The 19534-nt window shown below is 40.5% G+C and overlaps 1 protein-coding gene across 2 annotated transcripts in view; it reads left to right on the forward strand.

The window, feature by feature from the left end:
- The first annotated feature begins 3387 nt into the window (after nt 1-3387).
- Nucleotides 3388-19534, forward strand: part of LOC102794949 (RNA-binding protein Raly-like) — an 87568-nt gene continuing 71421 nt past the window's right edge. For both annotated transcript variants that reach the window (XM_087844563.1, XM_087844562.1), the window contains exons 1-2: nt 3388-3502; nt 15052-15124. In XM_087844563.1, the coding sequence (XP_087700689.1) occupies nt 3466-3502; nt 15052-15124 (110 nt within the window). In that variant the 5' untranslated portion in view covers nt 3388-3465. The remainder of the gene's footprint in view (nt 3503-15051; nt 15125-19534) is intronic.

Here is a 19534-nt window from a genome sequence, read left to right on the forward strand (position 1 = left end):
AGCAGAGAGATTAGCAGCAGGTAGAGTGACAGGTGGATTAAAATGGACTGCATCTCTGGCTCGAGTAAAAAAATAAATATTAATTAGACCTTCATTACAGAGCAGTTACTTGAATTGTCACTGCAGCAGTGCTGGTGGTTTAACTCCTGTGTTGAGGTTGTTGTGTTCATGCTATTAACTGCAATAAATGCCGTTATTAGACAGCAAAATATTAAATGAAACTTTAAATGAAATGAAAACAAAAACTTAAATTAAAGTGTTCCAGGTATTTCCTACTGGAAGGAAGACCATGAGGCAGTTCCAGAAATGCTGGAAAGATTATATCTTTTGGCTTGCCCATCCATCCATCCATCCATCCAACCATCCATCCATCCATCCATCCATCCATCCATCCAACCATCCATCCATCCATCCATCCATTCATCCTTTCATCCATCCATCCATTCATTCATCCTTTCATCCATCCATCCATCCATTCATTCATCCATTCATCCATCCATTTATCCTTTCATCCTTTCATCCATCCATCCATCCATCCATTCATCCATCCATCCATCCATCCATCCAACCATCCAACCATCCATCCATCCTTTCATCCATCCATCCATCCATTCATCCTTTCATCCATCCATCCATCCATTCATTCATCCTTTCATCCATCCATCCATCCATTCATCCATTCATCCATCCATTCATCCTTTCATCCATCCATCCATCCATCCATCCAACCATCCATCCATCCATCCATTCATCCTTTCATCCATCCATCCATCCATTCATTCATCCTTTCATCCATCCATCCATCCATTCATCCATTCATCCATCCATTCATCCTTTCATCCTTTCATCCATCCATCCATCCATTCATCCATCCATCCATCCATCCATCCATCCATCCATCCATCCATCCTTTCATCCATCCATCCATCCATCCATTCATCCTTTCATCCATCCATCCATCCATTCATTCATCCATTCATCCATCCATTCATCCTTTCATCCTTTCATCCATCCATCCATCCATCCATCCATTCATCCTTTCATCCATCCATCCATCCATCCATCCATCCATCCATCCTGGGCGCACCAGTCTCAATGGATGGATGGATGGAAAATTTTACACATCTATCCATGCATCCATTTTCTGCTGCTTATCCAAAGGAGCAACAGTTTGAAATGCCCAGCTCTAGCTTTCCCGGCTGCCTCCTCCGGCTCTTCTGGCAGAGCACTGAGGTTTTCCAAAGCCAGCTGAGAGACATCATCTGCCTGGTTCTGCCCCTGATTCACTTCCATTTAAACATACCTGAAACACCTCACCTGGCCTGACCTCCACTCAGAGGTCCTCTTCATTGACTGAGCTCCTCACCCCGAGCCTGGCCACCCTTCAGAGCGAGCTCATTTCCGCTGCTTGTTTCTGAAAGTGTCTCGTTCCTTCATTCACTGCCCAGAGTTTCTGTCTAAAGCTGAGTGTAGGAAGGTAGAAAGAGTTTTTACTCCGCCAACCTTCGACCTTGAGCTACTTGAACTCCTCCACTCGGGACAGCAACTCATCTCTAGCCTATAGTGGCTTCATCCAAGGCCAAGAATCACAGCTACAAAATGAAGAAAACTGCTCCAGCTGAGCGTCAAACCAACAGATTATTTAAAAAATCTACAGCTTCTCTAAAGACAAACACATTTAATTTTTAAAATTAGTCCATAAAATTAGCCTTTCTTGTGTGTTATCCCACACCTCTTGTGGTCTGATGGGTAATTGCTCATTGAAATGCATGTGGGGAGGCCGTTAGCCAGCTGCTGACATGAGGCTGACTCCAAGATAAATAAAGCAGCCCAGGAGACAGCCCTGCTCTCCTCATCATCATATCTTAATTGGAAAGGACAGTTTTAATTAAAATGAAACCATTTAATGTATTTTGTAATTAAAGACGAGTTAGATGGCGACTGCTGGGTTGGGCCAGCAGGGCCGCTGAAACAGAAGCAGGCTTTGATTTCATCAACACATTAGAGTTAACTCTCCTATTTATTCTTTTCTTGGATAAATATCATCCTGTTAGGAATTTAAAGACACTGAACTCTGAATTATGGCTTGAAACATTAATTCAGAAGAACATTGGAAGAAGCAAAAACTGCAGTTCCCCATATTTCCACTTGAAGCTCCAGCAGTGGGTTGTTCCCCTAGACTCCCATTAACCATCTTTAACCTGGCTACAAAAAACAGCTTAGTTTGCATTATTAGGGGTGTGGCCTCTTTGATTGACAGGTGGATGGTGACCCAGCTGCTAACTGCAAGGCTTCACCTCAGCTAATTGGAGCCCCTGGAACATCTTTTTATGTGGATATCATCTGGAGGTTAAAATAGTGACTTCTGGTTTCCAAACACAAAACATGATGTCAGCCAAAACGCTGATGTTGAAAAATGGGTGATGTTACATTTATTAGTCCCTGAATCCTCCCTTCGTTATGCTGCAATAGGTGTAGGCTGCTGGGGGATTCCCATAATGCACTGAGTATTTATTTTCACCCACTATGTGTTAACAGACCTCTCTGCATTGAATCATACTTGTTATTAATCTCCGGCTCTCTTCTACTGCATGTCTTTTATCCTGTCTTCCTCTTCCTGCCCCAACCAATCACAGCAGATGGCCCCGCCCCTCCCTGAGCCTGGTTCTGCCGGAGGTTTCTTCCTGTTAAAAGGGAGTTTTTCCTTCCCACTGTCGCCAAAGTGCTTGCTCATAGGGGGTCATTTGATTGTTGGGTTTTTCTTGCCTTGAGGTGACTTATGCTGTGATTTGGTGCTGTATAAATAAATTGAATTGAATATCTTTCAGTTTACTATCAAACTGTAATTAATACAGCTCTCCAGCTGCACTCTGACTCAGGATAATCACATTTGTTCTGTCTAGAAAATGAATTCTCTATATATGTGGGGGAATAATTACAAAACTCAAAGAACAATTCTCCCTTTTGGTTTGCAATCACCTCCTCCCAGAATGCAGTAGTGTTGCAGAACAGTGGGTTTTGCTTTAACAGGCAGAAAAACATGCACTTCAATTTCTGCTGGCCTTCAACAACCTTGCTTTCATCCACTAGGTGGCGTGACATCTCCATCAGCCAAACACTGAGGCTCACCTGTCTGCTGTTACAGCTAAAGATACACAACAAATGGAAATACATCTGAAACTTAAAGTACAAGTTAAGTGACATGTGTGAATAATATTTCATTCCTGATTCTGCGTGTCCTTCGCTACAACACTTGAAGCGGTGATTTCACATCTTTCTCTTTTGCATGCACACTCACTCTTCCTCCCCGCTTTCCCGCAGACAAATAATTTGGTCCTGCCTCCTCCATCCCTCTGCCGTTAGGTGGTACAGCCCACTGCCATACTCAGCAGTCAGCCTCTCTCTCGGAGGAGGAGGATTCACACTCTGGTTTTATTTCTCTCCTCCTCTCCTTCTCCTCTTGCTATGACCCATTTGACGAGCGGCTGCCACCAAGACCGATGTGAGTAACAGACGCACGCAGACACAGAGTTACACGAGTGTGCTTTTGAGAGAGTGAAGAACGATGTGGTTAGGGTTCACTGGGAGTGCAGCGATGTGCAGGTGTGCATCTCAGGTGTGACCAAGTGTTCATGTGATGGAAACAACTCATGGAGCAAAAGCTGGGCTGAAACTAGATGCTTTGCCCTTTACACTGATGTGAGGAGTGGGCTGAAAGAGCTTTAGCTGTGGCTCAGGAGGTTTAGCAGATCATCTACTGATCAGAAGGTTGAAGGTTTGATTCCTGTCTGCTTCGGTCTGCATGTTAAAGTATCCGTGGGTAAGATACTGAAACCTGAGTTGCTTCTGATGTGTTCATTGGAGTGTGAATGTGTGTGAATGATAGATAGAAATAAAGCACTAAGACATGGAAAAAAATGCTTGAATAAATGTGTGTGAAGCAGTGAATGTGACATGTTGTATAAAAGTGCTTTGAGGGCTCGAGTAGAAAAGTGGCATGTAAAAACCATGAGGAACAGTGGTCTCAGCGTGTGAGTGTGTTGATGGACACGAAATACGTGTGTTTGATCTCATTCTTCACTGAAAGACTAAATTGTGCCTCTTCATCGCTCTAAAGTGAGATGCTGTCACATCACTTGTCTGAATCGGTGTCTGTGCAGGTGTTAGACAGCATTCAGAAACAGTGCTGTGTCTCAAAATCAAGAATCAGTCATTTACAGCTTTTTTAAGCCAGGATGTGTTTTTGTGCCCATGTGAACTTATTCAAGAAGTATCGTGGAAATGGTCTGCTGCTAATTTCTGCTTCCGAACATTTGCTTTGTTGGTGCAGAATGTTTTTGACACAGCACAGACAGAAACTAGGTTACTGTTAAAATAACGTGAACATGTTAAAAATAAAAAAAATTTATGTAAGCATCATAATCTTTAAGGATTGGTATGACTAAAGGCGGCACAACAGTGACGAATCTCAGCTTGTCTGAGCCTCTTCTTGTCCACATGTCAAAGAAAACAAACTCAAATACCTCCTGATGGTACTCGAAGCGTTTGTGTGAGTCTAAAATATATCAAATACTATTAACATTCACCTTAGAAGAGACACAAAAAGACATGAAAATGACCGACATGTTCTGATCTCAGGACCTCAGATGTCTCTGGTGTCTCTGACTCACAGGTAAGGCGTCCTTTGGTGTTTCTGCTTTGACACACCCACCCAGAGATAACAGGTTCATTTATATTAAGAGGGTTTAAATTAAACTTTCTTGTTTATAATCTGACTTTTGGCTAGGTTTAAGACCTGAAAACTACTTGGTTAGATTCAGGAAATGGTCACTGTTTGGGTTAAAATGTTCTCCTTCTCAGCATTAACCATGCATGTTGGTGTGTCAGGCATAAATAGATGCCTGATGCTTTAATTGGAGATTCCAGCAGTTTTGACATAAGCAAAGTGTTGTGACGCCCTGAGAGTGAGAGTGGGCTAAAACAACAGTTCACTCTGGTGGAGCTGCACCATCGGCGTAACTTTGTGCTGAACATTGGGGGGTGGGGTCAAGTTGTCTGTCTAAATAAATAAATAAATCTGAGTAAATTCCCAGATGATTAAACGTGCAACTATTTTGCAGGTAATACCTGAAACGAGTAAAGAAAATCAACAGCCTATTTATGCAAGATAATTCATAATTTTATTGGGGGGTTATATTGGTTGGGTCTGATTATTGGGGGGGTCATAAACCCCCTAATCCCCCTGGAAATTACGCCCCTGAGCTGCACCTCTGTCTGGTCCTTCTGGGTCCCCTTTGAGTCTTTGTTTTTCTGACTTCTTTCCAGCAATAAGAACAAAGCTCTAACTACAGCAGCACAGGGACAGTGACTCTGAGGTCCTTTTCTTTGTTAGACACCAGAGATGGGCAGTAACGCGTTACTTGTAACGCGTTACTGTAATCCGATTACTTTTTTCTAGTAACGAGTAAAGTAAGGGATTACTATTGTTAAAACGGTAATTAGATTACCGTTACTTTCCCGTAGGAACGCTGCGTTACTAAAACCGTGATTTTTTTGCGAGAATGTCTCATGACAGTGACGTAAGCGAGTGCGACGTTCGTGACAACAGCTGTGTGCAGATCAACAATGGATCATATATCGAGTGCGGGAGAGAGTATGAGTGTGCAGCGTTTAAAGCGTGGAAGTACTGACCTTACTTTGAGTTTGATTCCATAAAAAGTGACAAAAACATTAGTGTCCGTTGTGCGTGGGAAGAAAACTTCTTTTTACAGCGAAAAAACCCTAAACTTCTGAGCAAGCACCGAGTAGCTACGACGTAATGGGAAACTCACAGAGAAACTCGCGGATTCTTCCACTGACCGCGGCACACCTGCACCAGGGTAAACCTCCGCCTACCCCACTCCTGCTTTACAGGTGAAAATAGAGCAACAGGACCGCTAGTCTTTGACTTTATTTATTTTCTGCTGTGTTTTACTTGCATCTATTTGAAAGACTGAGTGTAAACACAAAAAAAAAATTATTTTATGTGCTGGAATGTGCAGAAAATAGGTTTAAATATTAAACAAATTTCTTCCAGTCAGAGAATGGTGCATATAATTAAATTTTTGCTTGATGCATAAAGTTAAAAGATTAAAACTAATAAAATAAGTTAAAAAAAAAACTTTTCCATTTGATTACATTTTGTATGATGGATTATGCAGAAAAAGTAGAATTGGGCTGAAAGATCTATCACTTTATCACCTATTCAGGTTGTAGATCGTGTTTTTAAAAAGTAACTAAGTAACTAAGTAATTAATTACTTTTGAAAATAAGTAATCAGTAAAGTAACGGGATTACTTTTGGGGGAAGTAATCAGTAATTAGTTACTGATTACTTTTTTCAAGTAACTTGACCAACACTGTTAAACACTCATCTAATCATAACAGATCCAATCATGTTGTCTCCTCTTGGGACTCAAAACTAATTAATGAGAGTTAAGCTCATGGTTGTGTTTATGCATCCTTGAAAAACATGTAACATTCTCACTGACAGATCAGAGTCACGGTTTGTAAAAGTGGTGTGAACATGGCTGAAGAGGCTGTGATCATCTCTAAAATATTTGGGACTCAGTAACACTTTTAAACAGATGCTGAAGGCATTAAATAAAAAAGAAATCCCAAAATAAAGCAGAAGTCAGGTTATATGAAGTTTAAGTTTAACACGGGGTGGAGAACATGACGACAATGTGACTTTTTCGGTTTTGATAAATGACTTGAAGACGTCAACCATCCTCTGAAAGCCTGAGCTGTGACACTGAATTTTTAGTGCAGCAGGATGAACATCAGAGACATAAAGTCACAAACTAATGAAAGCAGGATGCAGAGGAGATGAGGAGATCGCTGCAACAGGAAACTGAATGGATCTGTAATCGGCACACCGATCATCCAGACTGACGCTGTGGATGAGAAGCTCCTGTTTTATTTCCTCCTGGAAGACATTAAGGAGCTGACAGATGGGCGCTGATGGCTGCGTTTGTCTGTCACGTATAGAATGAGGATGTTTTTCTAATGTATGTAGACAGTAATGTACGCATATTGTCACTTTAAGGTAATTCATGTGGCAGTATGATAGCAATATACTGCAGAATAGTCAGCAATTCAACACTGTATATGATCACACAGATTACACTAAACATCAAAGTCAGCTTGGTATGTGTCAGCCATTCCCACCATATTTTCCTAATCTCTCATAAACTGACATCTTTATGATGGATAACAGTTACGTAAATTGATTTACTTCTATTCGAAATCAGTTCATCTTCTTCCAGTGGCTTGAAAGGTGTGAAAAACTAAATACACTGAAAATATGAAACTATCTAAAGTTTGATATATTTCAAGGAGTTACCCTGAGTTATAAATGTTTGCAGTGGGTGCATCCACAGACAGTGTTGGGGAGTAACGGAATACATGTACCGCCGTTACGTATTTAAAATACAAAATATGAGTAACTGTATTCCGTTACAGTTACCGTTTAAAAAGGTGGTATTTAGAATACAGTTACTTTGTTGAAATAAATGGATTACACGGCGGTACTTCCCTGTTTCATATTGTGGCGGGTCAGGACTGTTTGGGTTTTGTTTGACAGCTACGTTCTGTTGTTCCAGGCGGCAGCGTTACAGTTGCCATGGTTACAGGGTGACGGCCTTTTTGTTGTTGTGCTAAGCTAACAGGCAGAATGCTACAGGTATAGCTCTAAAGAATGTAGCATCATGGGCAGTGTAGTCCGTGCTGCAGGGAGAATGGACTGCCATACACGTTATGTGTCTGTGAGCGAGGGAGGGAGAAAAAGGAAAAGTACGAGCTGTCATCGAGCAAAAACGGGAGCTGGAAGCATGTAAATATAATAATAACCACTGCAGCCAAGAAGAGAGCCTGACGAGCCCAGTTGTAAGTAAGCTATTAAGACTCGACTGTACACCGTGTTCGTGTTTTCCTCCGAAACAATAAGTTCCGTTGGAGCAGCCTTTCAACGCCTCTCTCTGTCTCTGGTAGCAAAGTTGACCCAGACAACAAAGTAAAGCTAGTTTTCAGCTACGAGCCGACACAGAACCCACCGTATTAGCCAGAGGTCCCTTTACTACGGTTCGGAGCCGCGGACCTTCAGTAACAGTAATAAATCACAGCAATAGTACATTCATGTAGTTGTAAACAGCATGATAATATATTAACTAATCCAAAGTATTCAGAATACGTTACTCTCATTGAGTAACGTAACGGAATACGTTACAGAATACATTTTGGGACATGTAATCTGTAATCTGTAATGGAATACATTTTAAAAGTAACCTTCCCAACACTGTCCACAGATGAGGTCAACTAAAACCAAAAACCAGCTCCGTTTTTTGTCCTAAAATACGAGTTGTCTTTATGCTGGGCCTTGGTGCAGGCAGAAGAGGCTCTTCACTTCCAGTCACTAAAAATATGAACAGAAGCTTCATCAAGTCACAAAATAAAACAAAATAAAAGACCCCGTGCAGACTAAACACAGCACTTTAGAAATGCTCTTGGTGTGATTTAAAGTGAAGAAGTATCTCAGAAACATTGCATCCTGGGGTACCATCCTCTCTTTAATCTTTTGATTGGCTGACCCTTGCAGATTAAAGGCTTGGACATTTAGTGGGTGGGGTCTCTCTGCTCGGAGCCAAAGCTCTGCTCCTGAGATGACCATATTAGGTACTTCCCCTTTTTGTGACATCCCAGAGTCAGTTAAATAAAATACCAGTCTGCAGCCCGAGCTTTTGACTAAGAGAGATCACTCTACATACACTGACCTCTTTGGTCATATTTAATATGAACAGCCAACTTGTAGTTTTACAAGATGGCAGTGAGATCTACAAGGATATATGGCTCAAGCTGGAGATGTTAAGATCTTCACTGGGATGATCAGGATGGACAAGATTAAAAATGAGTACATCAGAGGCACAGCTGAGGTTGAGCGGTTTCGAGACAAAGTTGGAGAGGAGGGACAGCGGAAGTGTTGGACAATGGATGAGGAAGACCACAGAGAAGATTTATGGATGTAGTGAAGGAGGACGTGTAGAGGGTGGTGAGGCAGAGGAGGATGCTAGGGATAGGATGAGACAGAGACAGATGAATTGGCTCTGGCAACCACTAAAGGCAGCAATTGAAAGACAAAGAAGAGAACAGCGCTGGAACATGAGCTATATGACAGGAAATAACCAGAAGCAATAGGTCCCCTTTAAAGACTTGATTCGACCTGATGAGTAAAGTTTTAAGGCAGAAACAGTTCCAATTTTATTTATATAAAACCAAATCACAACAACAGTTGCCTCAAGGTGCTTTATCCTCCTAGGACAGGGGTGGGCAATCTCAGTCCACGAGGGCCGGTGTCCCTGCAGGTTTTAGATGTGTCCTCGAACCAACACAGCTGATTTAAATGGCTAAATTAGCTCCTCAACGTGTCCTGAAGTTCTCCAGAGGCCTGGTAACGAACTAATCATGTGATTCAGGTGTGTTGACCCAAGGTGAGATCTAAAACCTGCAGGGACACCGACCCTCGTGGACTGGGATTGCCCACCCCTGTCCTAGGACCTGGCGTCCACATATGTGGACATCACATTTTGGGTTATTTAGACCAAAATATTCAATTTTGCTCCACAAGGGCCTGATATCCACTTATGAGGACATTATGCTGCTACTGTTCTATCGAAATTTTAAATGAATATCCTCATATGTGGCTCTCATTTTTCTTAAAAACAAAAATCAGGTAAAAAAAAAAAAAAATCTGCTAATTCTTTGTTTTTACATTCATCAGGTCCCAATCAGCCCAAATATCAAAGAGAAATTAAAAATGCATGCCGTGGAGGAGTTCGGGTCTTAGGAGGTTAAGATAAGTTAACGTTTATTAGTCCCATATGTGGGAAATTTGTTACATTTACATCATAAACACAAGAAAAAAAGTAGAGAAAAACCCAACAATCAGATGACCCTCTATGAGCAAACACTTTGGCAACAGTGGAAGGGAAGAACTGCCTTTTAACAGGAAGAAACATCTGGCTTCCCTTGCCCCCAACCAGCTGCAGCTCTCTGCTGTGGAAGAGAACCAGAGATTAAGAATAAATAATGATTAAATGTAGAGAGATGTATAAACACAAAGTGAGTGAAAATGAGTAAAATAATAATAATAATAATAAAAGTGGCTATTGATCCCAAGAGTTCAACGATTTAAAGATAAAGATTTAAAAAGTAATTTTATGTGCTTTTCCTCACCAAAAATCACGTCTGTAATCCTCATTTTTTTTCTCTTAGAATTATATTAAAACCTTTTATTAGTTTGAAGCTTTTTATAAAAAGTATTAAGTTGTTTTTTTGCCTCAGACTGTTTTAAAAGCAACACTCAAGCTTCTGATTAATGTTGAGTGCAATACAAGTGGCCAGTTGATTCATCAGTGCAAAATGCAGATACAGGTATTCTGCTGATAAAGGGTCATAAACTGATTGAACTGCTGAAGCAGTCGTCCACATCCCACAGAAAATGTCGGCGTTAGTTAGCCTAGTATACATTTTTCACAGCCCTTTTTGCTGTTGCTATTTTGATAAATGTTGTGTTTTTCATGAATCTGATGGAGGCGGACAGACCATCATCATCACTGCAGAGCGAACGGACGCTCTCTGACAGTTCTTTAAAAACTTAGACAGAGAGAAGTAGCCTTATTGGCCTCATCCAAACGCCAGCACCCGCCCTCTGCTCTGCTCTGGATTTCCTGCCAAACTCTGAAAAGCTCGTCCCTTAAAACCAATAACCAGGAGGGTGTGAAATTATCTTGTCATCGCTCTCTTCTATCCCTCGTCTCGCATTTCTCCTCTTCTTCTCTGTCTCCACCCTATAAAGCTTATGTGCCAAACAATGCAATGCAATATAAGCAATGAAACAGCTGTAATCACTCAGTCACCCGTTCAGCGCGCTGCAGGCACTGTGGCGACCTGGCAGCCTTATCGATCTCTGGTGGCGGGGACGATTAAAGGCACCCCGGCAGTTAACAGATGGTGAGTGACGGCACTCATAAACCTCGCACTAAAAGACTAATGTCCTACAAGCTGCATCCGGCGTGCCAGCAATAAACAACCCTGCTGCAGACTGTCAGCGATACGAGCAGGGAGAGAGGGATGAAGGGAGGCGACGGGCCACCTGCTGTCCCACCAAACATGGTTTGACATGCGGGGGGTCCTCGGAGCCGAATATGGAGCGCTGATGGAGGTCGTGAGAGACAGTCTGCTCTCAGCTTTCAATTACAAAACCCAAATGGTGCCTGAATGGTTCAAATCTGAAGGAAAGAGGACAGAAAGAAACCCAGAGGAATACTTTGGAAAGAAGATACTTTACAAAAATACAGCAACAGATATTAGCTTGACAATGGCGTAGAAACAATGGCGTAGCTCCACGTATGCTAATGTTGGTCGAGCTGACCACCTCTTCAGTTTAGTTTGAAAAATCTCAACAATTAATATCTTGCATCTAACAACTTACACTAGATTCACACTTAGGTGTCTTTAGTTAATTGTCATGACAACAGCAACTAATCATGGAAAGATAAGCTTCAGTTAGCACTTAGCATGAGCCAAGCTGCCTCCATGCTACTGTCTTTGTTCATATAAAACAGCTAGCTTCTCCTAGATTTTAATGCCAAACTACATGAGCCATTGCCTCGTCTAGCAGAATATTTACATTCTGAATAGGATTTGACAGACTGATGCCTGCAGTGGCTTTCAAAGAAAGTCTGTCTTCCATGCAAACTATAGGACACCATGGCTATCTGCTAGCGACCAATGCAAGTGCAAGGAGGCGTTCAGTGTAGCAAACTTAACTTCTTTGCAACCGATATCACGCTATCGACTGCCAGCAACCTCTTGCAACCAATCACCAACCAGTCTTAGAATATACATTTTCCCCTAGACTGGTGGTTTTCAGGGGGTCACTGAACATTGTCTAGGCCTAAATAAGTATATACAGTAAAAATGGCTTTAGCACTTAATTTCATGTTAGCTGCCAACTGGCTGGGGAACACACATTTTTCTCTCCTGATCAGTGATTGCCAGATGGTCACCACCTCATCATAAATGCCAAGACCAAATCTGAACTTGGGGGGAATGAAAAAAATATTAATTCCAAGTGACACAACACATCTGGCTCGGTCCGGGGAGGGGACACAAAACTCTTACAAGCGCTATTAGCGACCAGCAAAAAATCAATAATCAGAAAGTGGTTAAATCCAACTCCGCCAACACTTGAGGATTGGTTTAATGTGGTTTTCGAAATATTTAAAATGGAAAAATTGACATTCTTTTTAAAAATTCGAAAAGACAAATTCTACAAAATATGGAATAAATGGATTCGCTTTGTGTCCCCCATCCGCCCTGAATTTAGGTAAGACCAGCCCTGAATTGGTGTATTTCCCATGTATCGTACAATGTCAGGTTGACCCTCAACTTCATAATATGTACCTAATGTAGTCTTTGTAAACAAGTTAAACATGCTGCATTATGTAACACACTGTCAAGCCAATGAGTTAATCTTATTTTTTTTGCTATCAGAACGTAAAACAAAAGGACTAAGAAAAAGTTTTTTTTGTTTTTTTGTTTTTTTTTCTTTTGACTAAATAATGTCAATGCACTTTATTGTAACAAGTCCCTTTTTTTTTCTTCAATAAAAATATAATTAAAAAAAAAACCCAAGTGACACATCAAAAACTTCACATTTGTTTCAAAATGCCAGTTGTGCCTTTCTCACAAACATAGGATTAGGGTCATGTACTGCCTTAGACAAAACATTATTTATTATACTGCTCATTCTAATATTAATCCAAAGAGCACTCCACTGTGATCACCACACTGATTCTACTGTAGAAATAAGGCTGCTCATCACTGCTTTGTTACCTACTGAAAATCAGGCTCTGGCTCCTGGGCTGGAGACTGCATACACCACTCTGGGTTCTTCACAACTAGCTTTGTGTGCTTTGCAGCTGTTTCTACAATTTAGCTTCTCGTTAGTGTCCTGTCATGCAATAAATAAATAAAAGTCTACATCTCTAAGTTGTAAATCACCTCACAACACATGAACAAAAAGCCAGCTGACTGTAGCACGTTTGCAGAAAAAAAAAAGGCATTTATGCAAAGAGCATAAGCTCAATAACTGAGTTACTATGTGAATGCATTGTGTGGTAATAAATATATATGGCCACAAAATGCATATAATATATGGAGTTTGAACCATTTAGGTGTATACATGTAAATTTCGTTATGGTGAACTTGTCGTACATTAGCTTGCTTGTTCTGATGCATTATAAACTTGTGGTTTCTGAGTTAGCTTAGCATTCAGATGTGAAATGGGTTTCAGCTGACGAGGATTGGAGTTTAAATTGTTCTCAGCACAGCTGATTACCTCCTCAACTTGTCTTGATGCTCTCCAGAGGCCTGGTAATGAACTAATCATTTGATTCAGGTGTTTTGACCCAGGGTGAGATCTAAAACCTGCACCGGCCCTCGAGGCCTGGAGTTCCCCACCCCTGGTCTAGATGATGACAATGCTGCATCTGCAACTTTATTATTATTATTATTATTATTATTAACATTTATTTAACCAGGAAGATCCCATTGAGATTAAAAACCTCTTTTTCAAGGGAGACCTGGCCAAGATAGGCAGCAGCAGGTGTCTCACAGTTACAGAAATTACTCAAACACAGGCAGCAACAACACACATGCAACAATAAGTGAAAGAATACAAATAAAAAATAAAATAAAATTCAATAAAATTCAAATAAAAATAAAAAAATCAGTTAAAATGACAATCAATCTAATTGAAACAGTTGCATGTTATGGACTTGGCCTCAAGGATTCGTAGTTTAGATTTAAAAGCACTTAATGAAATGAATTCAGTCATTTTCCTTCTGCAGTTTGTTCCAAGCCGAGGGTGCTAAATGGACAAAAGCTCTTTTACCAAGTTCAGTTCGGGCAAATGGAACAGAAAACAACAAGTAACCATGCGGACGAAGAGAATACCGACCAGCATGTTTCATTACAAGCAGGGAACATATATAAGAAGGCAGCAACCCAAGTATCGTAGTAAGTGTTAAGATGGAAGTGAAACCTTCAGTGACCCCAGAGATTGCAACTTTTTAACTCAAAGTCGTACTGGCCATCTTGGTAATAAGTCTGGGCAGTTGTTTGGGGAGCTCCCATCTAAATGGATGAAGACAGAGCCTCAGTATCAACTTCTGTGGTCAGAGCGACACAAAAACTGTGCGTGTCCTGTGTGTATGAAGAAACAAATCCATTAAAAAAACACTTAACAAATTGGAGGACTTTGCCCCAGGATAAGGTATAAATTTTTTCCTGGAGCCCGTTCTCTTTACTGTAACTTCCAGACACAACCTCAGAGATTTATCACGGCAGCGTGATGTAACAGCCCAGCACAAGAGTTTATAATAGTTTCTGAAATCAAATTTTCTGCTTCCCTTTTGTTAGGGCATACCCCATTTTTGTGCTCTCTTTGGCTGACAGACATGCTTGTTGTTGATAGGAGGAAAGCAGCATGAATGTGAGAGAAAATTAACTCCAGTCTGACAGATGGAAGCCAATTAGTCGCTCTGGCCACTCGTTAGGGCTGCCGGCTGAGCCCGCTGGGGCTGTGTGTGTGTGTTTGTGTACAGGGAGGGTGTGTAGCTGTGCACTTTGTTTGTGGTACAGTTTTTCTTTATTAATTTACTTTTGGGAGTCGTGCAAGTGCTGTGTGAGAGCTGTGTGCGTTTTATGGCTTTAGTTAGTGTTTGTAGACTTGCTTTAAGGTCAAAGTAAGAGTGAGTCTCTAGGAAAGTATGTCAGTGTAATGCCACGTAACGTGATGGATAGTGTACTGTCAGTAATACAGGTGTGTGTGTGTGTGTCAGCTGTGGGTTCAGGCAGTGTTTTATGTCTAACTCCATTACCGTCTTCCTCGCGTCAGGTGCTGAGACACCAGGCCTCAGTGTCTAACTTAATTTGACGGTTTGTTTTCCAGACGCCAGGATGAACGGTGAACTGAGAGCCGGTCGTACCACGACAGCCAAGAGAGGAAGCAGCGCCATTGACAGGTGCGTCTGAATATCTACAACTCCACCTGTTACAGATATTGCTTCTGTGGTGACATTTATAAACTTCAATTTAAAAATAATGAAAAAGATCATGACTTGCACCCTCACAACACTATCAAATAAGCTTAAAAATAATTAAAGTTTGACTAAAGAGTGTCCTAAAGAGGAATTCTACTCACTATCCTCAGCTGGAAATTGTTTTATGGTGGTTCTGTTGACATTTAAACACATTTGGAGGGAAAACTTGGAGGAAACTTCCAGCATGAAGTTTAGGGATTGCTTGGAAATGGGTTTTGCAGTTGTCACTATGCACTGTTGATAATTTAGAGATCTGCCTTAGAGACATGATAAGATGAAGAGAAGCAGTAGCATCTGGTGGAAGTGGTACATCATCAAGGTAGAGAAAAGGCGGTTTTAGGAAGACACTTTGATTGCTTTGGAGTAGAAAGTTTGCACGTTTGTACATTATCTTCAGTGTTGGGGAGTAACGGAATACATGTACCGCCGTTACGTATTTAAAATACAAAATATGAGTAACTGTATTCCGTTACAGTTACCGTTTAAAAAGGTGGTATTTAGAATACAGTTACTTTGTTGAAATAAATGGATTACACGGCGGTACTTCCCTGTTTCATATTGTGGCGGGTCAGGACTGTTTGGGTTTTGTTAGACAGCTACGTTCTGTTGTTCCAGGCGGCAGCGTTACGGTTGCCATGGTTACAGGGTGACGCTCTCTCTCTGCGTGTTTCCTGGGTGAGAGAGCGCCTGTTGTTGTTGTTGTGCTAAGCTAATAGGCAGAATGCTACAGGTATACAGTGTTGCCAACTCCTCAGTAAGGAAAATCGCTATTGGCTGTCCTAAAAGTCGCTAGAAGTCGCTAAATGACGTCATCACCTAATTTGCATAATTGGTCATGCTAATATAATTGTAACCTACGCTGTTGGAGAGAGAAATAACATCGTGGAAGAGACATAAAGTGAGCAAAAAACGTCCTAAATGCATTTAGAATTTATTTAGAACTACGAATTAAATTTCTTTTAGCAATTATTGTTTTTTAATGTCACAATTCCAACCCTGCTCCTTTACCCGGGCTTCGACCGGCAAAAGTGACCCGAAATAGGCACTCTGGTGGAGTTACTTTGTGTGTGTGTGTGTGTTTATAAGTAGTTTTAAACCTTGTGATCCACAAAACAGCATAACAGTAAAAGAAGAACTGACTGTGTTACAGTCAGTGCGGGAGCAGCGGCTTCGCTCATGCGCGGTTCATTTGCAGTTTGGAAGCATATGTGTGAACGTCTCCTGCAGCTGGGGGAGGACTATCCTCCGCCCGTGAGCGCTTTAGCACGGGTGAGGTGCCCACGGCAGCACCGCTGCTTGTTGAGAGTAAGAGCAACACGCTCTTTCATGTCAAAAAGTCGTCATAAATAAGTCTCCAATAACACCAGAAAAAGTCGCCAGATTTGTCGCTAGTCGCTTTTTAGAAAAAAAGTCGCTAAGGGGGTCTGAAAACTCGCTAAATATAGCGACAAAGTCGCTAAGTTGGCAACACTGCAGGTATAGCTCTAAAGAATGTAGCATCATAGGCAGTGTAGTCCGTGCTGCAGGGAGAATGGACTGTCATACACGTTATGTGTCTGTGAGCGAGGGAGGGAGAAAAAGGAAAAGTACGAGCTGTCATCGAGCAAAAACGGGAGCTGGAAGCATGTAAATATAATAATAACCACTGCAGCCAAGAAGAGAGCCTGACGAGCCCAGTTGTAAGTAAGCTATTAAGACTCGACTGTACACCGTGTTCGTGTTTTCCTCTGAAACAATAAGTTCTGTTGGAGCAGCCTTTCAACGCCTCTCTCTGTCTCTGGTAGCAAAGTTGACCCAGACAACAAAGTAAAGCTAGTTTTCGGCTACGAGCCGACACAGAACCCACCGTATTAGCCAGAGGTCCCTTTACTACGGTTCGGAGCCGCGGACCTTCAGTAACAGTAATAAATCACAGCAATAGTACATTCATGTAGTTGTAAACAGCATGATAATATATTAAGTAATCCAAAGTATTCAGAATACGTTACTCTCATTGTGTAACGTAACGGAATACGTTACAGAATACATTTTGGGGCATGTAATCTGTAATGGAATACATTTTAAAAGTAACCTTCCCAACACTGATTATCTTGCACCGGTTACTGAAAAGTGTGCATAATTTAATACGTTTATTATTAAAAATACCAATAAATCTTAAAGAACTCAAAAGAAGTAATGTGGAAATGTTAAAAAAACAACTAAAGATAAAGAATATCCAAACAAACAAGCCAGCAGCCTTTCTTGATAGCTTGAGCTTGATAGTTGAGCTTGATAGTTGATTGATTATTTATCAATCTTAAACATCATCTAGATGTCCTCCTTAGACTTTCCAGAAAAGAAAGCTTGTGTTCAGAAGCTGTCTCATATTTTTCCATCGAGAAATTAGTATTAATGTCAAAAATGCTGCTCCTTAACAGTAAGTTAACAATCAAATCTCCTTCTTTCTCATCCTTCTGAGTTAATTAATTAAAGCATCATTAGCGTCCATCACAGGTTTATAATAATAACATCAGTTGATGAGTGTGACAATAAAGACATGTGAAGTTCGCCATGAAAGAAATCAGACAGTTTACATGCAGACACATGTAACTGACTTAAAAGTGTTTTATTGCTTCATTCACAGCTGTTTAGTAACCAAATGTGAATCAGACGCCACTGCCTTAAAAACAACAACAAAGATATATGCAGTTCTTGATTTTATCATCGTCACTCTAATGAAATTTTGATGAGGAAAGATGAACATTTTTGATTTAACAGCATCATCCAAATCCTCACATTGATCATTGATGAACACTTTGGGTTCTCATCTGTTATCTTGTCCTGTCGTGTGGCTCAAGGTTCTGTTTTGGGACCTGCTGTGTTTGCACTGTATTTATTAGCATTTGGAGAGACTTGGGCATTTTTAAAGGTGTCACATATCTTACATATGACATGATATCCAGTTATACATTTTATTTCTTCACAGAATGTTGCAAAAATAATTATCAGTTATCATTATAAGTTCTTGTTTGTGCTCTTGACAGCTTTGTTGCCACTGTGATCGACAATCTTGGCCATCATTGGCTCTTAGCTTTGATAACCATGTTAATAGTCTTTGTCATTCTACTTTGTCCATGTTTTGTGCCTCAGTTGAATGGTGTCCAATCGTAATTCACTGTAAACTAGTCTCAGTAAGTCACTTATAAATGGTCCAAAGTGGTGATTACTTTGAGAGCTCTGCATAGTCACATCTGCTGACATTAGTGAACTCCTGCATTAATATATATCATGCAGGTCATTGAGGTCATCCAACTAAAACCTTTCAATGGTTCTTTGTTCTAGAATGAAAACTAAAAGAAACTTATATGTAGATACATTTTGCTTACTTACTTAATTTCCTTCACTGCAGTTATCTGAAGGATATTGAACCTTTATTACACATAGAAACATTAATATCTGTCAGACACGTTTATTGAGTAGACAGCATAACAAATCAAGGTGATGCTTATACACACAACCTACCTGACTGTTTAAATATTAGGGGTGGGGGAAAAATCAATACTGTGTAGCATGGTGATATTTTGTTTGCTAATAATGTATGGATACAGGGACAGCAGAAATCGATATTTTGTTACAAAAAGGTTTTTGTGCTCTGACTTCAGAGCATGTTGATCCTTTTTCTGAGCAAGAATCCTGACATTCCTTCACTGTCCAAATGTGTTTAACTTTTTTTATGGCAGCAATAAACATGACAGTTTACTTATTTTAATTTAAGACATGTTTTATTTTAATTAAGTTTAAAACTTTTTTACATAATGTAAAATTATATTTTGTTTTAATTTACTTTCAAATTCTTCAGTTGCTGAAGGGGCTGCATAGTTTTCATAAACTGCATAGTTCAGAATAGCTATAATTGTACCAGATGGTTGATTCAGTTAAGTTGGACTAGACTGTAATACAAACCGTTCAGTTTGTCAACAATAAAACTGAAATGAGAGAAAGACTGAGTGTGAGACTTTGATATTAGAGAAAATGATGATTGATAAAGTTTACCTTTATGTACAGAATCTGAATATCACAAAATATTTAAAAAAATTGCAATAATATCGTAACGTGGGATGTATGGTAATTCCCACCTCAGCATATGACACCTGAAAAGTCTATTTGGATGAAAATCTGTATCTAAGAAAATGTGCTGTTCCCAGTGTCTCCATACAAGTGCAAACTTGTGTTTTGTAATTCAGGAAATTCAGACCAAACTTCCCTGTGTTTAGAAGTGTAATCCAGGGAAGGAAGAAGGCCAGTAATAGTGTTTTGTGTTGTGTTGATGAGCCTTTGCTGAGGCCCCGTTTT

Source organism: Neolamprologus brichardi, chromosome 7, assembly GCF_056152115.1.
Source record: "Neolamprologus brichardi isolate AB-2024 chromosome 7, ASM5615211v1, whole genome shotgun sequence".
Taxonomy (NCBI): Eukaryota; Metazoa; Chordata; class Actinopteri; order Cichliformes; family Cichlidae; genus Neolamprologus; species Neolamprologus brichardi.